Source organism: Liolophura sinensis, chromosome 1 (genome assembly GCF_032854445.1).
Source record: "Liolophura sinensis isolate JHLJ2023 chromosome 1, CUHK_Ljap_v2, whole genome shotgun sequence".
Taxonomy (NCBI): domain Eukaryota; kingdom Metazoa; phylum Mollusca; class Polyplacophora; order Chitonida; family Chitonidae; genus Liolophura; species Liolophura sinensis.
Genome location: NC_088295.1, coordinates 43807062 through 43834367, shown reverse-complemented (window position 1 = coordinate 43834367; position 27306 = coordinate 43807062). Strand labels below are relative to the sequence as shown.

The 27306-nt window shown below is 37.7% G+C and overlaps 1 protein-coding gene across 1 annotated transcript; it reads right to left on the bottom strand.

Moving 5' to 3' along the window:
- Positions 1-1391: 1391 nt before the first annotated feature.
- LOC135462025 (neurofilament heavy polypeptide-like) lies at positions 1392-27021 on the bottom strand. Its single transcript, XM_064739359.1, has 4 exons — positions 26888-27021; positions 23072-23401; positions 5954-6133; positions 1392-4745 (listed from the first exon to the last, which is right to left on the bottom strand). Exons 1-4 carry the CDS (start codon positions 26924-26926, stop codon positions 3570-3572), a joined length of 1725 nt encoding a protein of 574 aa, XP_064595429.1. The 5' UTR covers positions 26927-27021; the 3' UTR covers positions 1392-3569.
- Positions 27022-27306: the final 285 nt, after the last annotated feature.

Below are 27306 nucleotides of genomic sequence, written 5' to 3'. Positions count from 1 at the left end.
TGATTTGACATGCATATACCAAAATAATAGGACGTGAATATTACAGCCTATGTAAAGATTTCTTCCCTGTGTGACAGACAATTAATGTACTGATTTATCCAAGTGGATGTTAATTTATTTATTATTAAATACATGTACATGCAAAATCTGTGTCACATTGTTCAAGTATTTTCAGTGTTGATGACTAAAGTAGTTAAAACTTCTCCTGAACACATATATAAAGGCGCAATTTTGTGGAGTCTTAAAATATTAATAATTGTGACCTTTGTATTTTTAGCAAGGCAAAGTGGTTTCTAAGGCTCAACATAATTTGTAAGGCTCAACATAATTTCTTCTAACTAGAAAGATGCCGCTGTAGACTAGTAGGCACCTGCTAATGAGCTAAGCCGAAATCCTTCACGTCCTCTGTTTTAATGAACAGAAGCTTTTGATTTCTTACTAAACCTATCATACCTCATTGGAACACTAAGCTGGGTGGTGCCTCACTGGAAAACCAAGATGAGTGCTGCCTTAGTGGAACACCACACTGGGTGTTGCCTCACAGAAACATCACACTAGGTGCTGCCTCACAGAAATGCCACACTGGGTTCTGCCTCATTAGAACACCACTCTGGATGCTGCCTCATTGGAACACCACACTGGATGCTGCTTCATTGGAGCACCAAGCTGGGTGCTGCCTCATTGGTACACCTCCCTGGATGCTGCCTTATTGAAATACCACAATGGGTGCTGTTTCATTGAAACATCTCACTGGGTGCTGCTTCCTTGGAACACCACACTGGATGCTGCCTCAATGGAACACCACACTGGGTGCTGCCTCACTGGAACACCACACTGGGTGCTGCCTCACTGGAACACCACACTGGGTGCTGCCTCATTGGGACACCACACTTGGTGCTGTTCATTGGAACACCAAGCTGGGTGCTGCGTCACTGAAATGCCCAGCTGGGTGCTGCCTCATTGGAACACGACACTGGGTGCTGCCTCATTGAAACACCACACTGGGTGCTGTCTCACAGGAACACTTGGTAACATGGAATACCATGTTAAATGTTGCCTCACTGGAATGCCATGCCAAGTGCTGCTCCATAGCACTGCATGGCAGAGGATATGATCTGCATTACGCACCTTTGCTATATCCAACCACTGTGGTGTATATAAAACCTGCATTGAAAACTCATTCCATGCACATTCCAAGGCAAAAATGCTGACAACCTCTTTGAAATTAGCAATTCAGCTATCTCACCAGACACATTTACATCCGAGTCAGTTGAGCTCACTTTAGCTGAATTCCAGTGGTAGAAAGTACGTTGACTAGATCTGTTCAAGTCCATTCCCTAATTCACAAACTTCTAATTTGTAAGTTTCTTTAATAACAAATCTTTGTGTCCAGTTGTGTTTAACAAAGAAACTCAGTACAATGTTATTTCCTTCCCCACTTTATATCAGAATATCACAAGAGCTACAGTGTACACACATCTATATACAGCATATATGATCACAACCAGAACAGCTCACTAGTCTCACAATTTACTGTTTACAAAAACTACAAAATTTAATAGCTCAACCACTGAGCATGACAGATCAAGGCTGTTTAGGTACAGGTAGTGTCCTAAAATCATTTTTATTTTTCATACACACGAGGTCCCATCGAAATGCTGTGTAGATCATTTGAATCATAATTACAGAATTTATCTTTTGAATAAGTAATATGATTGACAGATACATTTCTTTTGTTACATTTAATTCAAACCCAACTTAGAAAAATCAACAAAACTCAGATGTTCAGCCCATCAAGTTCAATTTATCCAACATCTTGTCTTCAGTTTTTTCCCTATATCAAGATGCATACAATTCAATGTAACACACTACAAAATAAAAGATGTATTTCTTAACTACAGACCCTATTTAAGAAGCACATACATGCACCAAACCATCCATTGTATGACTGTTGCAATATGTACATATCACTAATGTTGCTTTCCATACCTGGGTATTTTATTTATAAACGTGAACTTCTCTCCATTTGATGGGAATCAATTTTTGACTATGTTGCTTGTAATTCATTAACTTAGTAACTGGATTAAAAACTGAAATGAAAGGAAATGTGATTGATTACTGACAAAATCTGACAATATTAAATTATACAAGGCAATTAGCGAAATAAAAATCGAAAGAAATGTGCATGTAATTCTATCAGGTGTTACACTCAAAAGAGAGTACACCATACTATTCTCTGTTAGCTGAACAGTTTTTTAGACTTTGTTTACAAGCACTTGAGAAAAATTGACAAAAATGACAACAACAATATAATAATATTTTTACATTTGTCTGCTTACACACAACAACCTAGCCATGTATTCATGATGATAAAAGCCCTAATCAAACACTGATACAATGCTTATTCACTAAGCACAGAAATCATAACCAAAACCCTTATCAATTTTAGACAAAATTTGATCTAATATTCGTCTAACCAACCCATTTTGGTCTCATGATCCATTTCACAAGCTATTAATAATTAACGATTAGTAATATCTCGTATATATAGATACTAAATATATCTAGCACTCAAGATTTATGGTAATGTCCAGTCCACATATTAATGTATTCTTTTATTCTGTTTTCTTTCCTTTAATGCTCAGAAATATCCACTCAACTGTGGGCTATATAAAAGGCTAGCACTATTCCGCTTCTAAAAACATTTTTGTTTAATAGGGGTAGAATTAACTAGTAAACAAAACTGCTTCTCACTGCAATGAATCTATAATGAAAATAGACGTACACATGGTGAAACCAACCATTTTAGTGATGCAATTTGTATCACTGGTAAATGTAAAGAGCTCAGCAGTATTTCTGTACATTGAGTGACTAATGCACTATTAAGCAGTTAGCTTATTTAGAGTACAACAATATCACACTGGAGCTTATGCACTAACAATTGTACATGTCTTAAATTATATCTCACAAGCTGCCAACCCTGCAAATCTAAGGGCTGTCTTCTAATTTGTTAAATATATAAATTGAGACGCAAAGTCTTGTGAAAAGACACATTCATAACACAACAGATAAAAAGGGTCAGGTTCAACAATTCAAAACTTTCCTGTTTATTACACAACTGTCTCCTGCCAATCAATGTATGAAGGACAGTAAACTACCTTTAATGTTATGGTATTTTTCACCATCTAATTTCCCTGCTCAGCGCTGTACAAAGTTACAGTAGCTGGTGAAAGGTTTCATGAAATTATTGGTGATTTACTACCATTAAAATATACTGTTTTTAATGACCGTTACAAAAAAACCTTCAACACTACCTGAAAGTTTTACAAGAAGCATGTTCTTTGTTTTGTTTGAAAATACCATAATTGTTCGCTGGGCTGAAGCATCAATGGACAACACCTCAGGACTTTGGGTAGCCAACCGTCATTTGAAGGTAGTTAATATCAAATCAAAGTCTGCATATGATAATCCAAGCATGTAGTATATTAAGGGGTTTACTGTATGCAGAATATAGGGGAGACTGAATTGTGGAAGATTTTCATTACAAAGAAGCAGCCACTTTTATCCGACTACTTATGTCCATTTGTGACATTATTTTCATCTGTTCCATTAACTTTCACTTCCACTGCCTCAGCATCTTCATTTTTATCCGAAATTGTGAATTCTACTGACTTAGTATTCGCTGATGGCTGGGGAATCGTAGTATCTACGTTTTCATATGTGAGCGAATCATTGTGTTCTGGGGATGTTGTTTTGGGCTCAGTCTCATTGGCAGGTGTCTTGTCATCATCGGGTGTTTTGTCATAGTCGGGTGTGGGTGTGGGCGTGGGCGTGGGTACGGCATCATAGTCTGGGGTTGGTGTCGAGCTTGGCTCTGGTGTGCTGGGCCTGTCGTAGTCGGGTGCTGGCACTTCATCCTCATCTTCAGCAGATGTTTTACCTTCACTGGCCCCCATTGCAGGATCATAGTCTGGCTCAGGTGTTCCACTGCCCTCCACTGAGGACTCCCTATCTGCTATGATGTATTCATTCTCCTCGTCAACTGGTGGTGGTGGAAGATCAGGCAGGTTGTGTTCCTCAGGGTTCTCGTAGGTGGGTTCCGTATTCTCATAGGTGGGTTCTGGGCTGGGCGGGGTGTACAGAGGTTCAGTAGCAGGCCCTGCCTCCGCGGGACTGCCAGATCTTGCAGGGCTGGCTGCCTGAATGGGTTCTGGGCTGGCAGACCTCAGTGGCTCCGGGCTGGGGACACGATCTGGAGTCCCGTTGGTAGCTGAATCTGTGACCGGGGCTTCAGGGGGTGGAGGCAAATCTGGGTCATCATAGATGGCCTCTTCAGGTGTCTCATCCTGGAAGCTGTTGTTGGCTGCATTGCTGCCTGCTGTGTGGTCGTCAGTTGCATCGTTGTACACATGATCACCATCATGCTCCTCTACATGGCGTGATGCCGCCATGTTGGCAGCAGTGTAATCCTCGTACACTCCCCCGTCTTCACCCCCATCCCCTCCTCTTGGTGGCTGGTTCTCCAAAGTCTCCAGAATGGATTCTGGTATGTCGAAGGAGTACGTGGACTTCTGAAGGCTTGGAACACCTTTCCTGGGTTTGAAAACTTTGGTCTTCATCTCATAATGCTTAATGATGTCCTGATCAGTTGGGCAGGTTTTTTGGAAAGCATCTGTCCTGTAAGCCTCATACAGATATCGCCAGACATAAAAGAGCTCTTGTGGAATTTCAAAGTCACTGTATTCCTGAAACATGCAGACGTTCACAAATTTTTCAATAAAACTGCCTGGATGTGCTACAATATTAAACAGTTTACCTTGGATTGGTAGTCAACTATGACCACAGAAACCTGTCGGCTGCATTGCTTGTGGACAAATGATTCATAAAAACATAAAATAGTGAAATTTATTAGGTATAAGGCATGTTTACTTGTGGTGTTAGATTAAGACATTGCTGAGACCTATTTTGAAAGGCCTGCATACACTGGTCTGGTGCTTCCAGGTCACTGTTGAACCCATCGTGCAAGAAATTGGATTTTCCCTTTGGTCTTGCCTTAAATATCTGAAGTTTTGGTCAAAAAACTTCAGTACAGATATAGGCTATAATATCTCAAATCAAGTCTTTAGACATCTCACAAAAGGTTTTCTGTGTTCAAACCCAGCACGTGTTGGCTGAACTATGTATTTTCTGTCAGGTATGTGGTAAGCTTGAGTGGCAAAAATTACCCCCACCATTAAAATACAATAGCATTGAAATTTGCTTGGGTACCACTGTACAGCAAAGGCCATTCAAATAAATAAATTCATTGTGGCTGTCATGGCTATCTAAGATTCTGTTCTTTATTTAAGCAACATTGTAGCTAGTGGATATCAACCCATGTACACCAAGTACAGTCTGTCTGACTAGAATTATAATGATTAGTTTAATTGGTTGCTGTAAATTCTCAACCTTTTCAACCTGTAAAGCACTTTCATCAGTAGAATTTATGCCAACAATTATTTAAAAAAAATTGTTTGTGTTGATTAAGATGCAAGTTTCATAAATCTGTGCAGATTAACCTAAACCTAATAGTTCTCTCAGAATATTTAAAAATATTGGTTGAAAAGGTTGAAGAATTATGGTACTCAAGAATATTGAATTTAATCTAAAATTTCACACAACAAAAACAACAACAATAACAACAAAAAACAACATTATCTTTACAGGCAAATGAAGGCTACTATTATTAGTATTTATTAAGTATGACTTTTCTTGTTGAAACCTGTAAATTCCTGTAGAATATCAAACCTCAAAACACTTTTCTAGCATGACTAGAAGTACATGTCCCAATGAAGCAAAAGGAGTAACTTAGTCATGTATGGAATTTGGGTCAAATACAGCATTATGATTTGAAGGTAGGAACAATGGTAATTAAGTCAATAGACTATGTATTTAAGTTCCTGTCAGCACTCACCCTGGCTGCCACCTTGATGTGGTGTAGGCGTGGCATGAGGTAACAGTCCCCGTACGTTATGCTGTCCTTGATCACATAGATCTGGTCCTCGCCCTCTAAGAAGCCGTTCAGCTTCTCCAGGTGATGAATCAGCCTCTGGCGAGCTTGTTCTGTACCACTCACCAGGTACAAGTTGAACGTCTGCAAACATGTCAAGTCAAGCATTAATTACAAGAGCTGCTCAAGTACATCATCTGGCACCGATTCTACAAAGCCATTTCTGACTGTCAAAAATTTGAAATACGATTTCAGACTCAATTTTTAGGACCTAGTAATTAAATGTTTGACCATCTCGTAAATGTTGTAAGATGAATGTGTCAAAATTCCAACTACCTGTTACAAAAGCTAAGCACTGTGAAGAGGTTTTAAATTTTGGCTTAAGTCTGGAATAGCTTTGTAGAATTAATTCAGAGCATTGACCTGTAAGGTGAAGGATTGAAGGATACGTTACAGATTTGGACAATACGCTAGGCTTAAAATATGTGGTTTTGTTAAAATAGGACGATATTTGTGTTATCAATCCTGGTGTTTTGTAGAACTGAAGATCAAGATTGTTCCGGACCCACTAGTTCATCCAGTTCACATATTCTAGAACATTTATTGGTGAGGTTTTCACACAGATGCGGAGTCAAATTCCACAAAGCCATTTCTGGCTGGATTCAAAAATACAAACGCTCATCACAATGCTTTATGGTTGGTACTGGAAGTTGAATTTATGACAAATTTGTTTTAATCAACGTTCACAAGTGTGATTGCATGAGGAGTTTAACGAGTCAGTTAAAAACAGGACTATTTTTCATGCATTTGTAGCATTCAACAAATCACAGTCTCAACGCACCTTATGAAATAAACTTACACCTGTTGAAGGTGATACGTCAGTATATAAATTGCACCTCGGGATAACATTTGTGAGGTGGTCAAAATGTTAATTTCTTGGATCTAAAAATAAACTATAAAGTTGTATTTCAGATTCTGACTTAACTCACATATCGCTCTATGGAATTTGCCCTCTCTGCCATCATAAATACTTTCAAACTGTGCATCACAGCAGTAATATTTGCTGAATATCTTAAGTCAATAAATTTTCTTTATGGTTGTTTCACACCATACTCTTGAAAAATTCTTTTACACAATGGTGGTTAATTTGATGGGTGGAGGAAACTGGAGATCCATGTAAACCACCGTCCTTTGGAATGCTTCTGACACACTATGGCCTAGGTCAGGATTGAATGCCAAACTCATGTGCCTGCAAGATTATAGGAGTTCAGAGATGTTCTTCATGTACAGGTTTCTAATTACAGATTTCAGACTTGAATAAAATAACTACCAAGAACTTTCTACTTTTTCAAAGACAATTGTAAATGATTTGATCTGACAATACAAATTAAAAGGACTAAATTGATGCTTGTAGAAGAATCCTAAACAAAATCAGACACAGTCTCTGTAAAAGGATGTAGCCATAATTCATACTTGCTTTGCAGATTAAAATGTCACATTCATCTGCACACATACATTAATTTTGCTTTCCTGAACTTCAGGGCTGTTACGAAGCACTTACCCCAAATGATCATAATGACTTAACTTGCCCATCGTCCGATTCTGAGAGTTCTATTGATTTCAGAAAGCCGTTTTGAAGTTTGTTTGGAACATGGGATCATATTCTACTAGAAAATTGTAACAGCACCAAAAATAATATTTTGTGACATTCACTTGCCTCTAAAAATGCTCTTTTGTGGGTGAAATTTTAGGCCATTTAGGGGATTTCATTCAATTTTCACACTATGCAAAATCCACAGTACAGGTTTTGGCATATCACATGAATGTTCACCTTGTCTGGGCAGGTAATTTTGTAATCAGTAAATATTCATACCCCAAAATGAACCATGTATTTTAGTCTTCAGAATCTTACGAGTCATGTTTTCAAATTGCATCTAAAGATGCAATTGCTTGGTCATGTTTTTTGAGGATTTAAGGTACTAGGGTTAAAATCTCATCTTGATAATGTAACCCCTAACGAGAAATGGAAAACTGGACAAACATTCCCTTCCCTTGGTATGAAGACTGCATCCTGTCGCCTTCTAAGGTCTTATTTACATTAATCCAGCATTAGGAGACAGGAGAAACTAGACAAAAACTAGGAAACCCCTTGAAGCCAGCCCCGATTCAACGTGATTTTTTTACTTGAAGGATTAGTTAAAAGTAACTTTAAAACGTTTACCTGGAAAATACATATAGTGCCAAAATTTTTTCTTTCAAGTTTTTTTATTTTCATTTTTGGGGCATATTTTATCTCAAAATTACCCATCTATTTTATGCATGTTTTTATAATCAGATATTTTCAGAAATGGCAGGAACTGTAAAGCTTAGCAGTACCAGTTCAATGCCAATCAAGCTATCCCCTCTGTCTTTTCACACTCTTCCTCCAGTGAGTTGTGTCAACTGCTGGGGCCTTTGGAAGACTACTTTAAACCAATTTTAACCCCTTTGAGAATTTTTTTTGTTGTAGTTATAGATGTTCGAGTAAATCCTAAAGTGCATATTAGTAAAATATAATATAGCCTAGTTGTTCAAAACTTGTTTAAGACTTAACACCAGATGTAACTTTGAGCCAAGTTTTTTGCCAACGCAAACGTTCAAAAACTGAATTTCAATGTTAACCAACTGAACAATTCAAGGATCATTTTGCGTAAATAGCTTGTCTTCAGTAAAATATACACCATTACCACTCCTTTCACAAATACGACAACAGATCAAATTAATTTTCTGCACTTTTACGTACATAAATGTAGTTGGAAGATGACAAAGTGTACACGCACAATGTACTAACATGCCCTGCAGGAAGAAATAACCCATTAGAAGAATACAGTAGAAACAACAGTTGTTTTAAAGTAAAACCTAGTTTAATTTCCACTATATGAATGCAGTACATGATATTCATTACAATATTCGCTTTGCCAGAATAACACAACTACCACATGCTATAGTATCAGACTAATCTCAATACCGGAATGCCAACACATTTAGCTTGTTTCTAAACCGAGATTTGATTGATGTGTCGTCGTTAATATCATGAGTACATGTGTACTGTTCAGCAGGAGCAATCTGACTATGAAAGCTGCATAAAGCGCAGAATAAGGTAACATACACCTTGTGTAATCAACTACTTCACATTTTAGATATGTCTTGAATGAGACTAAATGAAACCTATAATGATTTAAAAAAAAAAAAAAATTTGTCTAAAACACTTTTGGTGCTAAGTGGAAGTTTTGCTTTGATTTAGTGTTTTGTTTGGGAGTACCAAACGATCTTCCACGAAGACTAGTAAATGATATTACACCTTCACTTCCTGCATACAAAAATCAGTAATAAATAGTTCAGCAGAAGTCGTTGCTTTGTTTAACTATAAACAGCACATATATAAAGTATTGAAGAGAAACCAGCATTTACCAGAGCTGTTGCAGAGATGCTTTCACAAAGGCTCCAAGGAAAGCTTATTATAGAGTATTATCATTATTAGTAGAGATGAAAAGTGCAATGACTTAAATAGGAATGTACATAGCAATGTAAAGACGTAAGCATTTATGTGACCAAGTAAGAGCAATACATATTTTGGCAAAACAATTTTACATACACATTTATGTAATAAGCTCATTAATAAGAGTGAGCACTCTCTGAAGAAAAGCTATTTGATTCAAAAAGTTTTGCTCGTGTTTCGTTTGTTTTTTTCAACAAGAGACATTTCAATATTAATTCCATCCTTAAAATAATTGCATTAGTACAATAAACACAGATTTTTATAGCGATAAATCTGGCTCACCCAAACCTTTCACATTAAAGGACGAATATTTTTGAGCTGGCATCTATGAAATAGCTCTAGATGCAATGGACCCTTGTGCTTGAAATGGCAGCAATCATTGGAAGGGCAGAAATATCAGATTTTGCTTCAAACAGTGCAGTTCAAAATATAGGAAGTGAATGTCTGCAATCTGCATTAAAAAAAATGACACAATAAAGCTGCAGCAAGGCACACATAGGGTGAAAAATAACAACAACCTAAATAAGTTATTTATTATTATTGTTATCACTAGAAGTTTATATCAACCAGGCATATTGTTTAACAACAGGAGGCATGCATAACACCATTAGGTTCAATTCTGAAAGTGACAGGTTATAAAATGGGGAGACTCAAGCTTTATTACATCCATCTGAAGTAGAAAACCATGACTGCTCTGGATAAAGATAATTAATACAAATAAAAAAGTTATGCTGCTTGTAAAAAAAAAAAAAGAAACAAAAAAAGTTAAAACATAACATTGATTGTTTATAATATTGCCGAGTGACAAATAATACAGGACACAGCAGCACTCTCAACATGGACAGATTCCAGCTGGTTTTGATATAGATGTATCCCATACACAATAACCAAAAACATACTGAGAAACAAAAAAGCCTTAAAACCTATGCTTATCCTGTCAATGATGGCAAGAGGATACCTGTTCAGCCAATGAAAAATGGGGCCCATGATATGGAATCTGACACTACTCAAAGTGGACCCCAATGATATAAAAAAAAACTTCCCTTCCCACCCAAAACTCTCCACTCTCAGCACGGCCCTCTTAGACTCAGGGCAGTTGATATTCAAAATCAAAGTCACAGCTAGAATGATGGCATTACGTGCACTGGCTAGGAGACTTTAATCATCTCCATGTAATGTGCCATTGCCCTCTGGTGCCATCTCGTCTGAGGCATTCGGAGAAAGTGATCCGTCTTGTCCTCCATTAATCTTGGCTAAAACTGAGGAAGGGATATCATACGAGTGGCTGAACTTCTGCAGACTCGGGGCTCCTTTCATTGGCTTCACTCCTGCCTTCTTCTCATAATGCTTCACGATGTCTTGATCCGTCGGACACGTCTCTAAGAATGCCGGCGTTTGGTACGCTTCGTACAAGTAACGCCACACATAGAAGAACTTCTCTGGAATTTCGTACCCCTTGTATTCCTATGAAAGAGATGAGCAAAGAATTTTACACTGACTGCAATAGATTAATGTGAACGCTGAAGTTGCATACCACACATGCCACTGACTGATTAATTAATTGTTTGATCGATTGTTGTTTAATGCCATTCGCAAGAATTTTTCACTTATACGATGACAGGTTTGCACACAGAGGTAATCAGAGTGATTGTTGTAAATCACCGGTATTTCTGTGACATTTAGACTTCTTTGCCGCATTAGACAAAGCCTACTCTCAAAAGCAATGACGACCACTTGTTGTCATAAAAGCCATAACAGCAAGTTCAGGTGAATCTACAAATTGATACTGCCAGGGATTGAACACGTGCAACCGAGACAGATGAATGCATTATTGATGGTTAAAATTTCAAACTCTTACATGAGAATGCAATGAATGAAAGGTCTTAATGTAATTTTTGTTGGGCATTAATGCCACAACCAACAGACCACCATAAAAAGATTGAGGAGGGTTTCCTCTGTCCATGTATAACAGTGGTCAGTTTTCTAGATGATAGAAACTAGGTAGTAACATTGAGTATGTGCATGTATTGCATAGAATAGGTGTCCCTTTCCAGTCTACTGGCAAGTTGAGCAGGTCCAATCTTTCCATGATTTAGTTAGACATGAACAGAACATCTTCTTAACCTTGCTCTGTAAGTTGTCATAGTGAACTTCAATTCATTTAAGCTTTAAGAAAAAGGTGTCCATAGAACAGGTGATATGGTCAGAAATCTGTAAGAGGCTCTCCTAACAGCTTTTTGATGTCATATTTCAGCAAGGTGTCAATATTTCAGTTCTTGCTACCTCATTTTGAAAGTTTCAAATGACACTAATTTTCAACTTCACCCATCCACTACAAAAGGTTGATTGGTTCCCATCAAACTCTATGCTGGAAAAGTTCATGCCTTAGACTTTCCTGATCCAACAGTGGCCTCAAATTTGTTGAAAATAAACAGAAGAACGTGAACAGATACATCACTAATCCTGGTGGTGAGATGTATAAAAAATTTTCGAACAGCACATTGCTTGTCAGACCAAGGATAAAACACAGGCCTTTGCCAAGTTACTGACGAAGTTGTGGTACACGCTGGAATGCCATATTGATGCAGTGAATGTAAGAGTGCAAAAATGGCCCTGAGAGCACCACTGAAAATTTACAGTCACGTGGGCTACACAGAACAATAAGAGCGAATAAATCTGAAAATCCTCTGTCCAAGTCCAGGATGCAATCTACATCTTGTATGTCTCATTCTCCACTGAGCCAAATTCTGCCCCTAACGCTGATTAAACTTCCTCAAAATTATTTCCCTGGAGATATTCCAAAGGTCACCAAAAAGCCACTAGTGTCTGGCCTGTCTAGACTGCCAAAAAGGCCACTGGTGTCTAACCTACCAAATTCGCCAGTAATGTTTAGTGTACCCAAAAAGGCCATTAGTGTCTATCCTGCCAAAAAGCCAGTTGTGTCTAGCCTACTAAGAAAAGGCCACTAGTGTCTAGTCTGCTGGAAGAGACCACAAGTGTCTAGTCTGGCAACCGAATTCACTAGTGTCTAGCCTGGCAACCGAATTCACTAGTGTCTAGCCTGGCAACAGATGTCGCTAGTGTCTAGCCTGGCAAGATAAACCACTAGTGAGCAGCATTTTTGTCTAGCCTGCCAATCTGATTTTATTTGACACGTGTCTAATTTTTCATTAACATGTAGATGATGGCAGTCAGTTTTATGTGTGGACGAAATTGGAGTGCCCTGCATAAATCACAGACCTTTGACACTTTTCCACATGTGATGCACAGATATGTACACCATACTGGTGGGAGACAAGTGGTCTTTCAACGAATGTTAGTTGCACACTGTCACCAAGGTTTTAAGGAAAGTGAGAGTAGGGAAATGTACTAATTCCCTGTCTATGGATGGGGTTGAACCCACACTTCTTGTCCCCTTGCAATGAAAAGATATGCGCCTTTATTCACTTGGCCTTCAGCCATTCTAACTAAAAGTGCTAAAATAACACATACTCCTCGACACTGTTACAAACACAAGTTTAACTGTTATTTAACTGTTATATGTGATACTGCGCATTTTGTGAGATTTAAACAATAGGGATACAAACTGTAGTCAGAATAAAAAATCACTAATGGACAAGAAAAGGCCTAGGAGTAATCAAGTCAACCACTTCAGTAAATGCACATTCCAGTTGTCTATTGTTTCTGCATAAACATTACAGCTAACCCATAACATAAACACAGGGTACACATGACAATCTTCTTGTTAAAACACTGTCTTGTTCATAAAAGCTTTTAAAAATTATAGCCTTCAAAAACTGTTCTGAATCGATCAGTTTTGTTTATCTGCACGCTTTCAAAAGTATTCATTTCAACAAAGAATTAGTAAGTTAGTCTTTGCATTGGAACACCTGCCGCAAGAGTGATCATTGTCACACCACTGTTTTATCATCTGCAGCAACAAATACAAGCCCAAATTCATGTTTTCTGTTTACTCCTCCTCAAATTCTCAACAACTGATAAAACCTGCCTGAATTCTAGTTTAGTGCAAGGTTAACATTGTCAAATCTTTTATGGTTTCACTGTCTAGACCGGAAGTCTCTCAGTGATTTTAATGAAAGTATTCCTTGTTCATTTCTGGCCATTCTGCCAGTTCTATGGTGTATAATTTTAATTTTCATTCCAGTACTTACTGGTACCCAAATATGACAGCTGTATTTGTTCCTATTATGCATTGCTGAATTGCTACTCCTCATTTAATATAACAAATTTGTCACATAAAATCAACGTAAAACTTTGGCCAGACTTAATCTTCAGGATTGTTTTGAACTACCTAAATTAGTAAAAATGCAAAGGACTTACCCTGGCTCCTACTTTGATATGCTGTAGCCTGGGCATTAAGTAACAGTCTCCATAAGTTAGGTACTCCTTGATGACATAACGTTCATCTTCTGATTCCAAGAAGGCATTCAACTTCTCCAATTTCTGAGTCAACTTTTCACCGTTGTCATTTGGGTTCTGCAGGTACAGGTTGAAAAACTGAAATTGAGAACAAAACAGAATGCATATTAGGCAGATGTTTAAAGCCCATAAAATTTTTAAAGTACAAACCAACCATCTTCAGGTCTCACAACCTCAAAAATGTCAGTGAGTATATAGAGCAAATTTTATAGTCATAAATTCTTCCAAACTGTCAATATGCTGTCATCTCAACAATAAAATGCCTGCAAACTGTTGGGATATATCAAAATGAATAAATAAAAGTGAAAAGTACAGGAAATTATATCACTTGTAAACATACTTAAACAAACGGCATTAATGGCTATTCTTGTACGAAATCATGCAATTAATCCACTGTTTTTCTTTAACTTGTGCCGAGTTTTTGTTTGTAAAAGGCAATGACAAATGTTACTCTAGCATATTACTCTATTCAGTATGAATGAAAAACTTGCTCAATAAATCTTCAACACAACTGATTCAGATTTCCTGCATTCTTTTTCTTCTAATCATTTCCAGATCCTTTATCACCCACATGGTTATTAAACGTCATGTTTCCATGGAAACATGCTACAGTCACCCATTTGTCCATATAAGGGCATTTGGGCAGTGCACATGAGTGACAACTATGAGATCACTCCAGTTTTTTGGCTAAACCCCTTTTTTCTTCTGCCAGTCTGGCCTGTGTGGTGGATACAGTCCACAAGCTAAAACAAGTGTAATCAAAACCAGCTGTGAAAGCTGCTATAGATGAGAAATGAATGCCAACTAAACTTATCCATACTTCTCCATCACAAATCAGTTGTGTTGAATTTCATACCATGAAACACTTAAGGTTTCTCAGTGCATTAACATTCAAGTACATGTAATAAATTCTCTAATAAAACACTGTATTTGACCTAAAATTTTCATCAATAAATAAGTTATACATTTTACCAAATTCTGGGCGTTTTATTGCTCTTAGAAAGATATAGTGAAGTTTTGTTTGGAATGTAGGATGTTATCCTACTGGAAAAATGCCAAAAGTAATATTTTTAGCACCAAAGCAATATTTTATGACCTTCATTTGTCATTAAAAAGGACGTTTTTGGAGACAAATTTTTTAGGGCAAGTACAGTATTTATCGTAGACTACTGGTCTTGGTCAACTCTGAGGAAAACCTGAAGTACTCAGTATAGTTGTAACTCAGAGAAAAGTACTGTTTTGTTAGGGTAGCCTGTGAGTCTGATAAGGGAAATTACCAGCAATCCACAGGCCACCCAATCCCAACAGAGAAAGCTACATGTAGTTACAGTGCTAGTTGATGGATGTTGCTAGTATCTTAGACGTGGGTTATGAATTATCATAACTACATGACAAAACAGAGTTATTGACAGATTTCAAAGTTATCCACATGTATGGTTAATATATTAAACAAAAAAATTAAATGGACATTCTTTTAAACACGGAGGATTTTCCACATCCAAGAATACCACAAATAACATCATTATTCCATTATTATCAAAGAAATAATCAACAGATGTTATCAACTGAGTGCATTGGGGAGTATAGCAATGTGTGGTTTGTTACGATTTAACAAATATGCATGTGTCCAAATATGGTGGCAAGAAAAAAATATTAAACTGCATTAGGAGATAAATTTGAGTGGTTTACTTAGGCATAAAGAGGAAAGTGAAAAAAAGTCCCATTGCTCGACCAAATGAGCTATCCAGTAAGAGAGCTGTTCCCATATGAGTGGACTGCTCAGTTGGTGGAGCCACAAGGTTAGACAACAAAGTTGTGAATCTAAGTCTTACTCAAACCATGTTTGTCACCAGTCTTAATGTAGAAAATTATATCATTTTTTGACATCTAGCATATCACTTACATGAAACTTCGCCTTTATGCAAATGTACATATAACAAATCCTAGAATAATTAGAACAGTATAGTATAACTTGAGATTAAAGCAGAAGAAAAATTACAATATATTGGTAAAGTCGGGGCAATTAAGAGTGATCACAGAAATCATCCAATAACTTGCCCTTAGTCCATGTATTATGTAAGTGGTCATATTTGCTGAGGATTTTGGTAATTAACTGGTACTTAGCTGTGACATGATTTGCAAAAGGTTTCTTGTCAGTTAAATGACCTCAGATGGTGAAAGCCATCTGAATTGGAAGTCACAAAAGTGGATTGATATTCCTGATAATAGGGAAACATTTACAAGAATACTACCAGAAATTCAGGACAAAACTGAATTCAGAATATTAATGAATAGATAACAGACTATAACATTATAATTTTCTCATAACTATTCCAGCAAGCTCAGGAGAAAAGTGTGATCCAACAGTATGTATTTCAGTATCAGTCCAAGTGGGTCACAAAATTTTTTCTCAGCTGCCATAAGCCGTCATTCCATATAATACCAGTGTTGAATGGAAAGTCACATCTCAACAGATGCACATATAAGGTTTATAGTTCACTAGCTTGTAATACTAGACAATCTGTAGTGCAAACACTGTCATATTTTATTTGCTGTTTAAGCCAGTTTCAGCAGTGTAACCGAGTGTTTACAAGCCATTGGGTAACACTGGTCATGTGATTCATGTATTATTCCTCTTTATGTGTACCTCTAAGGCCTGAGCAATCTTAAGCAGGCTGTAGAGGTCCAAGTAATGTATATCGTAGTAATTCTATCTGTGCATACTTTACAATGGGTGCACCCTGCTAAAACTAACAGGCTGACCTAACACTCTATAGACTCCACTGTCTGGCACAGTCCACAGATCATTATGGTCTAGGCCCATTAAGACATGTGATTAAGGTAATAGTGCAGTCCACAAGACACCTACTGTACATGTAGATAAAGCATACAATTCACATTAGCATTCTTCACGCCTTATAAAGCTATTTCTGGGCCAGCACTGACCTATAACCTCTACCTATTTTATGTGCATATTCAAAGATTGAGCGTAAATGCAATGTGTTTACTTTTTCTTTTACTTTTGCTATAGATAAAAAGATGACCTTAGATTCACAAAACAAATATGTGAATTGATGACAGAAAAAAATATGTTGTTTTAAAAGGTCTCTCACTGCTTTTTAACTGAGAAACAGTGAGAACGTCAAGACTTCAAGTTACACTATTATGAAGACATTACACTTACAATTTTACTATAAATTCACTTGGCATCTCTGTTCAGAACACCAAAGTAAACACCTGTTTCAAAGAAGGCATGCACAATTAACAATACTTTCAACGTTAATTAGTATGAAATCCATTTCATTTTCAGCTACATGCACAGGCCATTATGTAATCTGCAAATACAGCCCATTACAGCCTTATCATTATCAACACTTCAGCATTCATATAATCAGATGTTACGTAACTGATATATACGTAAAGATATATATGTGCTTATGCATGATGCACCAGCCTATTCTCATGATATACTTAATAGGGTCCATCATTCATCAGAAGGCTTGTTCATATCTGTACACATGTATGATATATGTAGTCTCTGTTCTGTCCTGCTAAGTGAACCGTACAAGCACACTTCAGTTCATTAACTGTGGCGCACTGTTCTTGCAGCTAAATATCTAGCACAAATTATTGCATACGTGTGTAAAGCATACTGAGAAATGTCCTCAACCCACAGCATCACTATACATGTCATCAGACAGAAATGTGCTTGTAGTCTCTAGATTTAAAACTACATCACCACGCATACACGTAGGCATGGGATGCCCGAAGCTCGGGGCTAAATGTAAATGGAATCTCGCTCATATATGCATCCTAAGGAGACATAGGTGTATGACTTGGCGAATATCATTCCTTCTCCACAGTGGCTCTAACATTCAGCAGAGCATGACACAAGGTCAGCGAATAATCAACACACACAGAGCCCTAATGTATACAAACAGGCTTCTAATCTGTTTTAAAACCCATCTGTTTTCTGGATAGACTAATATAGATTTGTAATCATGTCTTAAAGCTACTGATATTAATAACAAAACATTGCTATTAGTGACAGTGTTGTATACTGAACCTGAGGCTTACATCAAGTATGGGACTCCAGTTACTAACAGTTTGCTAAATATCTTTGCCAGGATACAATTTAGCGTACTACTCACATCCCGCGGGCAATATGTCCACTCCCTCTCCATCCAAGCCAGATATTACTTTGGCATTATTTGTTCAAGGATTCAGGCTATCATAATTTTCCCTATTTCACTGAAGATCTCTCTATTTATTAGTAAACAAATTAGGAGAGATTTGAGCATTGCAGATATAGTAGACAGAAGAATTTCAGATACTCCAGTCAAAGGAATAAGTAAGATTTCAGATACTGTTGATACAGGAATAACTAAGTACAATCCTTCCAAATTGAGGTCTATTATCACAATCACACACCTAGATGTACCACACTCTTGAGACAAAATCTAGGTGTTCTTGCAAGACACAAATCAAAAGTCTGGGGAGAATGAATTTTGGTGTGCTTAATCAAATTTTTGTCTTTTGCAAAAGGTGTCATAATCACACAGCTGCTCAAAAGCAAAGAGAATGGCCTATAAACAGATTGTAATTTATGACTTAATTGAAGGACAGAAGAGAAATTTAAACAGATGTAGGGACATAGTGCCCAATTGGCTTGTGTAACATTGTGAAGCATCCATGGAATACATGTATTGTCACCTGTCTGGGGATTTTCTTTCATCCTTCCACTGGAGTATACCACCAAAAGAACAGAATTACTGAATTACCGAAGCCCTATGTTATGCCCAGTATACTTAGCTAATTGTAATAGTCTGTCTACAAAAGCCACTCAATTAAGTAAGTCTTCTCAGATCGCGCTGTCCCTTAGAAGCTCATGAATATGTATGAAGACCTGAACCAGTTTGGTGAATAATTCTATGCCAGTGATTTGCAAGCATAGTCAGTGTTACCAAGTATGTGGGTAATGATTGGCAAGATAGCCACAATGACAAGGGTGTACACCACTTAGATCTGCATAAAGATACAACTCCCACTATTACTTCTCTGCGTACACAATTCTCACCTGTGCTGTCAGCTACCTAAGCCACTACAGTGATCTGACACTACCAGGTATATATCCACGTCAGTTAGCCTCACGCTAAACCGTTACATTCCTTTTACACATTCCTTCACATCTAAACATCTTATACCCAGCTCCCACACCCCTTTAACTGAGTGATAAACATGTAGTATGTTGTTTACACACTGTAAAGTTGTGTGCTCCCAGTATAAAGTCATATATTCTTTATCTTCCCTAAGTGATAACTAATATGGGTGGGGCTGTGCAAATCCGCAAGACCAGGCGGAGCCTATTACCTGAAGTGCATCAACTATACTTATCGGCAATATCTCACCTGCTAACCACCCTGCTATATGAACTAGGAGTTCATGTGAAGCTATATGTGATTTACTGTAAATCACACTTTAATTTATGCCATTTTTCATCAACTTAGTACAGCAGAGTGAAAAACTTCATGAAATTACAAGTGATTCACTGCACTATATTTCTTCATCAGAAGGTGCTTCTACTCCCACACTATTGAAGTCAGGTGCAGTCAAATGAGATCATAAACAGACTCTGAATTCCCAAGCATGCAAATCCATGAAAACTTCATTGTACTGGGAAATCACAGTAATATTTTAATCAGTGGTGATAACACATGCGATCAAGTTTTACCACGAGGCCCTGAGTTAATGTGCAGCATACTGAGCATTTGACCAAGACAGTTTCAAAACTGACATCCCATATGTGTGGCTACAATCATGGCTGCCAAGCAAAATGAGAACACAATGTTTGCAAATTATGATTTCAAGTAAAAGCTCTATTAAGCTCTGCTTTCAACTTTCTTACTACACACTAGTAGCAACTGTTACTGAAACTATCACTGTTAACAGACGCCTGCTGAATATATGTAAGTAATACCATACCACCATGAGTACAAGATTTTTTTTTTTTTTTTGATTGGTGTTTTACGCCGTACTGAAGAATATTTCACTTATACGACGGCGGCCAGCATTATGGTGGGTGGAAACCGGGAAGAGCCTGGGGAAACCCACGACCATCCGCAGGTTGCTGACAGACCTTCTCACGTACGGCCGGTGTGGAAGCCAGCATGAGCTGGACTTGAACTCACAGCGACCGCATTGGTGAGAGACTCCTGGGTCATTACGCTGCGCTAGCGCTTTAACCGCCTGAGCCACGGAGGCCCCCCATGAGTACAAGAAGATGATCATCAGATGCATGGGCTTTTTATCGCATTTTAGCTCTAATATTAAGACACAATCATTATCTATAATCTGACGTGAGAGCTATGTCATATCTATTGTATTTATTTACTTATTTCATTGGTGTTTTACGACATACTCAAGAATATTTCACTTACATGTATACAACGGCGGCCAGCGTTATGGTGGGAGGAAACCAGGCAGAGCCCAGGGAAAACCCACTATCATCCACATGTTGCTCGCAGATCTATTGTAACCTACAGTGCTACAAACCATAGCAAATATACGGCATTTCTTCAAAGTTTACACAAATTGGCCACAAGGTGAAAGCATTTTCAGCTGACAGTACGAGTTGAATTTAAATTCACTTTTTAAAATAGCTACATGTGTGTGTAGGCTGAGAAATAACAAAACATCTACATTAGATTAGAGCAAATACATGTACAGATTTATTTATTTGATTTGTGTCTTACTCAAGTATATTTTACTTATACGATGTCTGCCAGCATTATGGTGGGAGGAAATTGGCCAGGGAATGGGGGAAACTCACAACCATCTGCAGGTTGCTGACAGACCTCCCCACATACCATTGGAAAGGAAGCCAGCATGAGCTGTATGATTTCATAGTATGTTTCCCCTTAAAACCGTATAACATTCCACATATTCTGACACACACTGAAATCAATAAACGATGCAATACAATGGTGAATGTGTCAATTCTACACTAATATACTGCTACATGCTCTAAGATTCTACAGTAAGACAGGGATTCCTGAATCAGCTGTACTTAAGGACGGTTTTCTAACGTACAAGACGTGGAAAAAACATGTACATGTAACATCATGCAGCACTAAACTATGTCAACTAAGGGTGTTCAGGAGAGACAATACACCATATCATTCACCAGACATGTAAACTTACAGACACACACACACTAAAAATACTTCCCAAACACCCAAACAGATAACATTCTCTAGACATGCAAAACCCATAACATTCCGTAGACATGCAAAACCAGTAACACTCAACAGACATGCAGACTGAAAACATTCCCAGACATGCAAAACTGGCAACATCCCCCAAACAGATAACCATACCCAGAAACCCAGAGGAAGAGAAAGACAAGGACAGATAAGATAATTTTTTCATATCAAGCTCTTAAAAATCTGTACAAGCTTTCTAAAAGCTACAAAGAAAAGCTGAAGACGCAACAAGGAGAGTGCAGATAAGAAGCCTGCCATTCCCATGCAAGATATGGCCAAAGTTGACAGTTCCCGTCTCGGAAATTATATCAGACATCATGATGTACTGATTAGCGTGATTCGGTTAGCCGTTAAAATTGGAAATGACGCACAGGAAAGCTCAAGTAAAGTCACACAGCACAGCGGGGGTTATATTTGTTTGCGCACTGCACATAGATGGAGCCTGGCTGACACGCGCACAACAGGCCAACGTGGCAGAGTTAAAGGTTAGAGTTCTCACCTGGAGTCGCATGTTTCGTCTCTACGATGGTGAGTTTGCCATGTCGCAATCCGAACCTCATCACTATCAAATGGGCCCAGTACCATGGCATAAATCAGCCCTTTAATTGTTTATGGTAGCAGGATGAGGGTAGGTTGACAGGAAATGCATTCAGCAGCCACACAAAAAAAAATAAAACTCAGTGGGATGGATGATGGTCAGTGTTCATCGCTTACAACCAAAACGCGGTGTTAGTCAAATGACCATCCAGGGTGACATCCAGGTAGAGCATTAAATATTGCATCCGCCTCATGTAATAAGGTGTCGCTCGTGTTGCCGCACATATTTTTTAGCACAGTTGGAGAGGTCCATGAGCATTTTTTCTTCATATTTTTGACTTTTAAAATTAGAATTGTTTACACCTGTGCAACTTTCACTGTGCCACTGTGGGTGCCTCTGTGGCCATTGCAAAGGAAAAACAGACATTTGCTGAATCCACCTGTATTTATCTTATTTAAGAAATCATAAAATATAAAAGAGCATACTGAAACTCATGCTGTGCAACTATCAACCAAGGGGAATAACCAGGGCATGCAGAAATAATAAAAGTTTGAAAAGATGAACAGGCCAAGTAACAGAAAAAATACATAAATATGTGTGAAGATCAAATGCAGTTTTTCACCATATATATATGCTGTGTTTGTAACTAGCAGACAACAACTGGTTACAAGGTAAAATAAAAGCCACATTATACATATATATATAAATATAACAACACACATCCGATAGACCAAGGTTTAATATATGAGCTTTGTTCTAAAGGGGTGATGCATGAAATAACACGATTACAAAAGAATGCTGCATTTAATGTACCTATGGTGATCCCCTAGAATTAACTACTTTTCACCTTGACTTTTCTGGTGATATAACATGTATTATACATGTATTTCAGGATTTGATGACCTCTGACCTTGTCTCAGTAGGACAACACAAAGGTCAATTAGGGTAATCAACAATTTTGCCTGTATGCATATTATTTTTTACACGAACCAGAGAGCAATGTCATGAAATTTGATGCAATAACTTTCATAATGGCGAGTCCATTTCTTGTAGGTGTATACTAATACATCTCATTAACCCTGTTGGTATTTAAACTGTGCTCTGTTATGATTAAAATGTGCTTATGGTATGGAATTACTACTGGTGTCTATATATGTATACATATGAAATTATTACTCATTAGTCTAGGGTATGAGGGAGAGTTGGAAAACCACACAATAAATATACTGACATTACATGGGAATAAGGCTTAAACACACATGGCAAAAATAACTTGGGGTGGGGATAGGAATAAAATCACTGACCTTGTACAAATCATCAAAATGTTTCTGTACTGCACCATCTCTCTTCAAGTCTGGGCACCCGAATGACTCGAAAAATTCCTCCAGTCTCTCATGATCGTCAGCCAACTTATCACCAATGTCCTGTCCCCTCTTGTCAAGGCCTCGTATTCCTTTGACCACTGGGAAGATTTTACTTTGTGATAAATCTTTGAATTCCTTGGGAGGACTTTCTGCATCCACGATGGTGACATGGAAGCTGAGGATACCTTGCTCTGTTAAGATGCAGGCAGCCATAAACCATTGCTGACATAATGGACACGAGCCCTTCTGTTCTCTATCAATGGTAGAGGACTGCAGGGGAAAAGAAACAAAAACAGAGAATTATATAACATGAGCTTCAAATATGATGAGTCTAATTTCTAACTGTGAACAAAAAAATTTAATACTAAAACAGGAGGCACAGTGTCTATTCTTTTTCTCTTTTTTTCTGGTTATGACAACACTGCTATTGCAAATACACTTTTTTCTTAACAGCAGATACATGATGAGCAAAGCTACATGTTTAGAGATGAATTTCAAGCCATCAACCACACTTATGATGAATTTATGAAATTTATGTGTTCAAATCAATCTGAAAAATTTACTTCATTATCTACTATTATACAGGTCTCGTAACTTTGTGACATTTGAGCTATTTCCGGTATCAGCACCGAAAGATGAGTCTGACAAGATTACTTTGTAATGCCACACTAGATGGGACATTTCCAGAAAAGGGAAATTTATTTTATTTTATATTTTGAACATTTTGCTTTGCACAAGATGTTGAGTAAGTGCAAAATATAGCAGAAAAATAACGAGTCAAGAGAAGATAATGACCCTGATTGATACCTAGCAAAACAATACATTTACCTTGCAGCAAAATACAATTCACAAAATATAATATTTTTCTGAATGATGGACAAAAAACACTGTAGTCTGGTGATTCAAAGTGGTGGGGCAAACAATACATGCACTGTAGGAACAATGCACATGTATGTAATTCCTGTATCACAATTTGAGATACTGCATACTGGTACATGCTGCAAAACTACGATGTCAAGGACATCCGGAATGACTATCTCTCTTCCACTGCCGAACTTACAGTACTGTGGCTTTCATAGTAACTTCCTTATGTAAATTTATGTGTATATATAACGAGAAATGTTTAGAGTGTTAACTGCTGAAAATTTGATAACTGTGATTGAAACAGACCTTCATGTATGAAAACTTCAATTTTCATAAACAGTATTTACACATGCTGAAACGTTCTGCTATTTATCATAATAGGAGAGTGGGGGAAAGAGGGATGGGGTCAGAGCCACAGTCGTAAGAATGCAGAGTTGTACATAGGCACTAAGCCACAATATATTTTACAACAGAGCAAGACTTTCATAATCGTTTTGAGTAGAAAGCTATCTTGGAAAAGTAGCCAGCTACACATGTACGGTGTATCATATTGCTGAACAGATTACCTTTTTGGGTATTCCTTATACATGTAGGTCCACCTGTACCTCCTCACACTTATAAGGTGTTATGATCAAATCTTTTACTTATATTAACAATGCCAAAAATGTGATTTCTGGCATTACATATCCCCAGCTGCCCTCGACAAAAATGTACTACACAGTGATTTTCAAATGTTCCCAGAAGAAAATATTGAGAACATATTGGTGGAATCCTTTTCTGTGAAGGCATTATTAAAAACAGATGTGAAAAATAAACACATGATATGCATGTACATATATTTGTATGGGACTTGCCAATCCCACAACTCAAAGTGCTGGATAACACACTTCATTTTCATAGATTAAGGCACGTACAGCTAGATTCCAAAATAAACCTACACTAACATGTGCATAAATGTTCATGTACAAGTCATGGTAGTCTTTTAGTCCTAGTAACAGTGATTTAATTCACCTATATCATTCAGAGTTTGACTTTCATATGTGTACATCATGACCACAAGAAATTGGTTACACTATGGACAGTTTTCTCTGCATATCCCAACACTTTTAATTTTCAAGTTCCCGTTTTAGTTAGCAGCAGCCATGACTTGAGCTTCGCTTAATGTCCAGAGCAACATAAGGCAAGTACAGTAAGAAATATGTCACCATAGAGATATTGTGTATGTAATGTACTTGACATGTTGTATGACAGCTTGGTAACACATGTTAATACATGGTAAGTCATTATTTACTTACATACTGCTATAGAAGTACTACTACGAGATTAATGGCACAACCTTATAATGCCATAATAGGCAATGTTCTTTACATAGGTTAAGCTCTGCTTATGAAATTGAATTTTACATAGCAGTTATGCACGACCTTTCAAACAGTTTAATTTTTCAGACTATTTTGTCTGAACATTACATCAAAAACACTCTTTTGGAATGACAGAGGTAATAAATGCCAGCAAAGATAAAATTAAGATATTTTGTGAACAAAACAAAATGCAACACATATATGTTTCTGATTTTTTTACAGGTAATTCAATCATCAGAATAAACCCATCTGATAAAGATATTTCAATTCAGAAAAAAAGAAATCAACAAAATGAATGAATTTATTCCAATCAACGTCAGAGTTAAATTACCCAGATTTATCCCTCTGGTGATTTCTGTAGATGGAGGAAATTAGGATAGCTTTGTAGCCTACGGCCCTGCATTTTTAACCTGGGAAGAGGTTTTATACTGGGAGAGCAGTGCTGAGTGGCAGCAGAGACTGGTCCAGCTTATTCACAATGAGTTTAAGAGATTAGAGCGCACCTAGCACTCCTCCTAGCATGTATCATTTTTCCCTATGGTAGCCTTATCCATCCTACATTATCAAGTCTACTTTCAGGACACACTGATATGTAGATCAGGTTCATCGCTTATAGGCAAGAGAAAAATCCAACACAGATGATTTCAAAATGGGATAATGTGATTCTCAGTCCTGACAGTGATATTCAACTATATTCATTTAACTAAGAACAACAAAGGCACAGCCACAACACAATACAAAAGGCAAATTCTACAATTTACTTATCTTTCTACCAGCTTTGTGGTTGATTGCACTATTAGTTCTATAATACACTATGTTATAAATTGTAAGTAGCCACAGACAGGAACAATCTATAATACCCAATTTGAACTTGAAATTAGTCAAAGTCAAAGCCAAAGCCACACATTAAGTCACACCACTAGACTTTGGAGCATCCACAAAGGATTGTACTTTCCCTCCAATACCCCTAACCCCCCCGCCCCCTTCATTTGTCCCTACTATGGCCCCTCCTTCAGTTGAGTCAGAGACTTTAATGAAGACCATTTTTTTTGTTATTTCACACAAACGTAGTAGGTTAAGGCGTAGGTTTTCAAAATATTTGTAACCGTTTCATTTTTTTAACCACTGGAAGACCTTTGCCATTTAAATCATAGCATTAAAATATTATCGGCCACCTGACAAACATGAACTTTATTTACAGAAAAGTTTTCGGGACATCAAAAGATTACAATTTAATCGCCGACTTTCAACACATTACAGCTCTTCTGTTGATCTATCCACTGAATCCACAGCGCTATAGATGTGGCAAATGATCCAGAAAAGTCTCAATGATCTAACTTCGCACATAACCCAGAATCTGAGCTCTGGTCCCATTCCCAGCATGACCTAAATTTTGCAGAGGACACATTTTAGCGACAATTTACAACCTCCGACTCGGCTACACCCTAACGTCGTCCGACCATCTAGCAAACTGGCAAATACCCTCTGCAAATGACAGCTGTCCCTTCCAACAATTTACTGTTGAGCTTCTTACCTTGATGAAGAGCTGAATCTCTGGCTTCTCGTCACTCATGATGAACTAAAATCTCTAGTTTTCAAGTCTTTTTTTACTTCGACTTTAGAAGTGGTCGTCTCTTTGAATGACGCAGAGGCCTCGCCCTTTGTACGAGCACATGCGCTTTAACCACCGGAAACACTAGACTCTCTCGCAGATCTGTGCCTGTTGTGGTTGGTTTGCGCGGGACCGAACACCTGGCAGTAGTATGCGTCATCAACATATGGATAATGTTGCACTACGTACAACACGAAATGAGCTATGCTGACGGAACGACACAGACTTCGTGTAACGTACCAAAAGTATTACAAAACAATCAATTTTCTCTTTTTTGTTTGTCAAATTTAACGGTTTCTCGAGGAAAGAGCCCGGTTTAATCAGTCAACATTGTGTAAGAA

Excerpts from the sequence above, each read along its gene's own strand:
- LOC135462025 (XM_064739359.1), bottom strand. The coding sequence starts at position 26,926 with ATGAGTGACGAGAAGCCAGAGATTCAGCTCTTCATCAAG. Across the intron at positions 23,402-26,887 it reads AGATTCAGCTCTTCATCAAG|TCCTCTACCATTGATAGAGA; the intron begins GTAAGAAGCTCA and ends TTTCCCCTGCAG. Across the intron at positions 6,134-23,071 it reads ATTTTGATGATTTGTACAAG|ACGTTCAACTTGTACCTGGT; the intron begins GTCAGTGATTTT and ends ACATGTTTGCAG.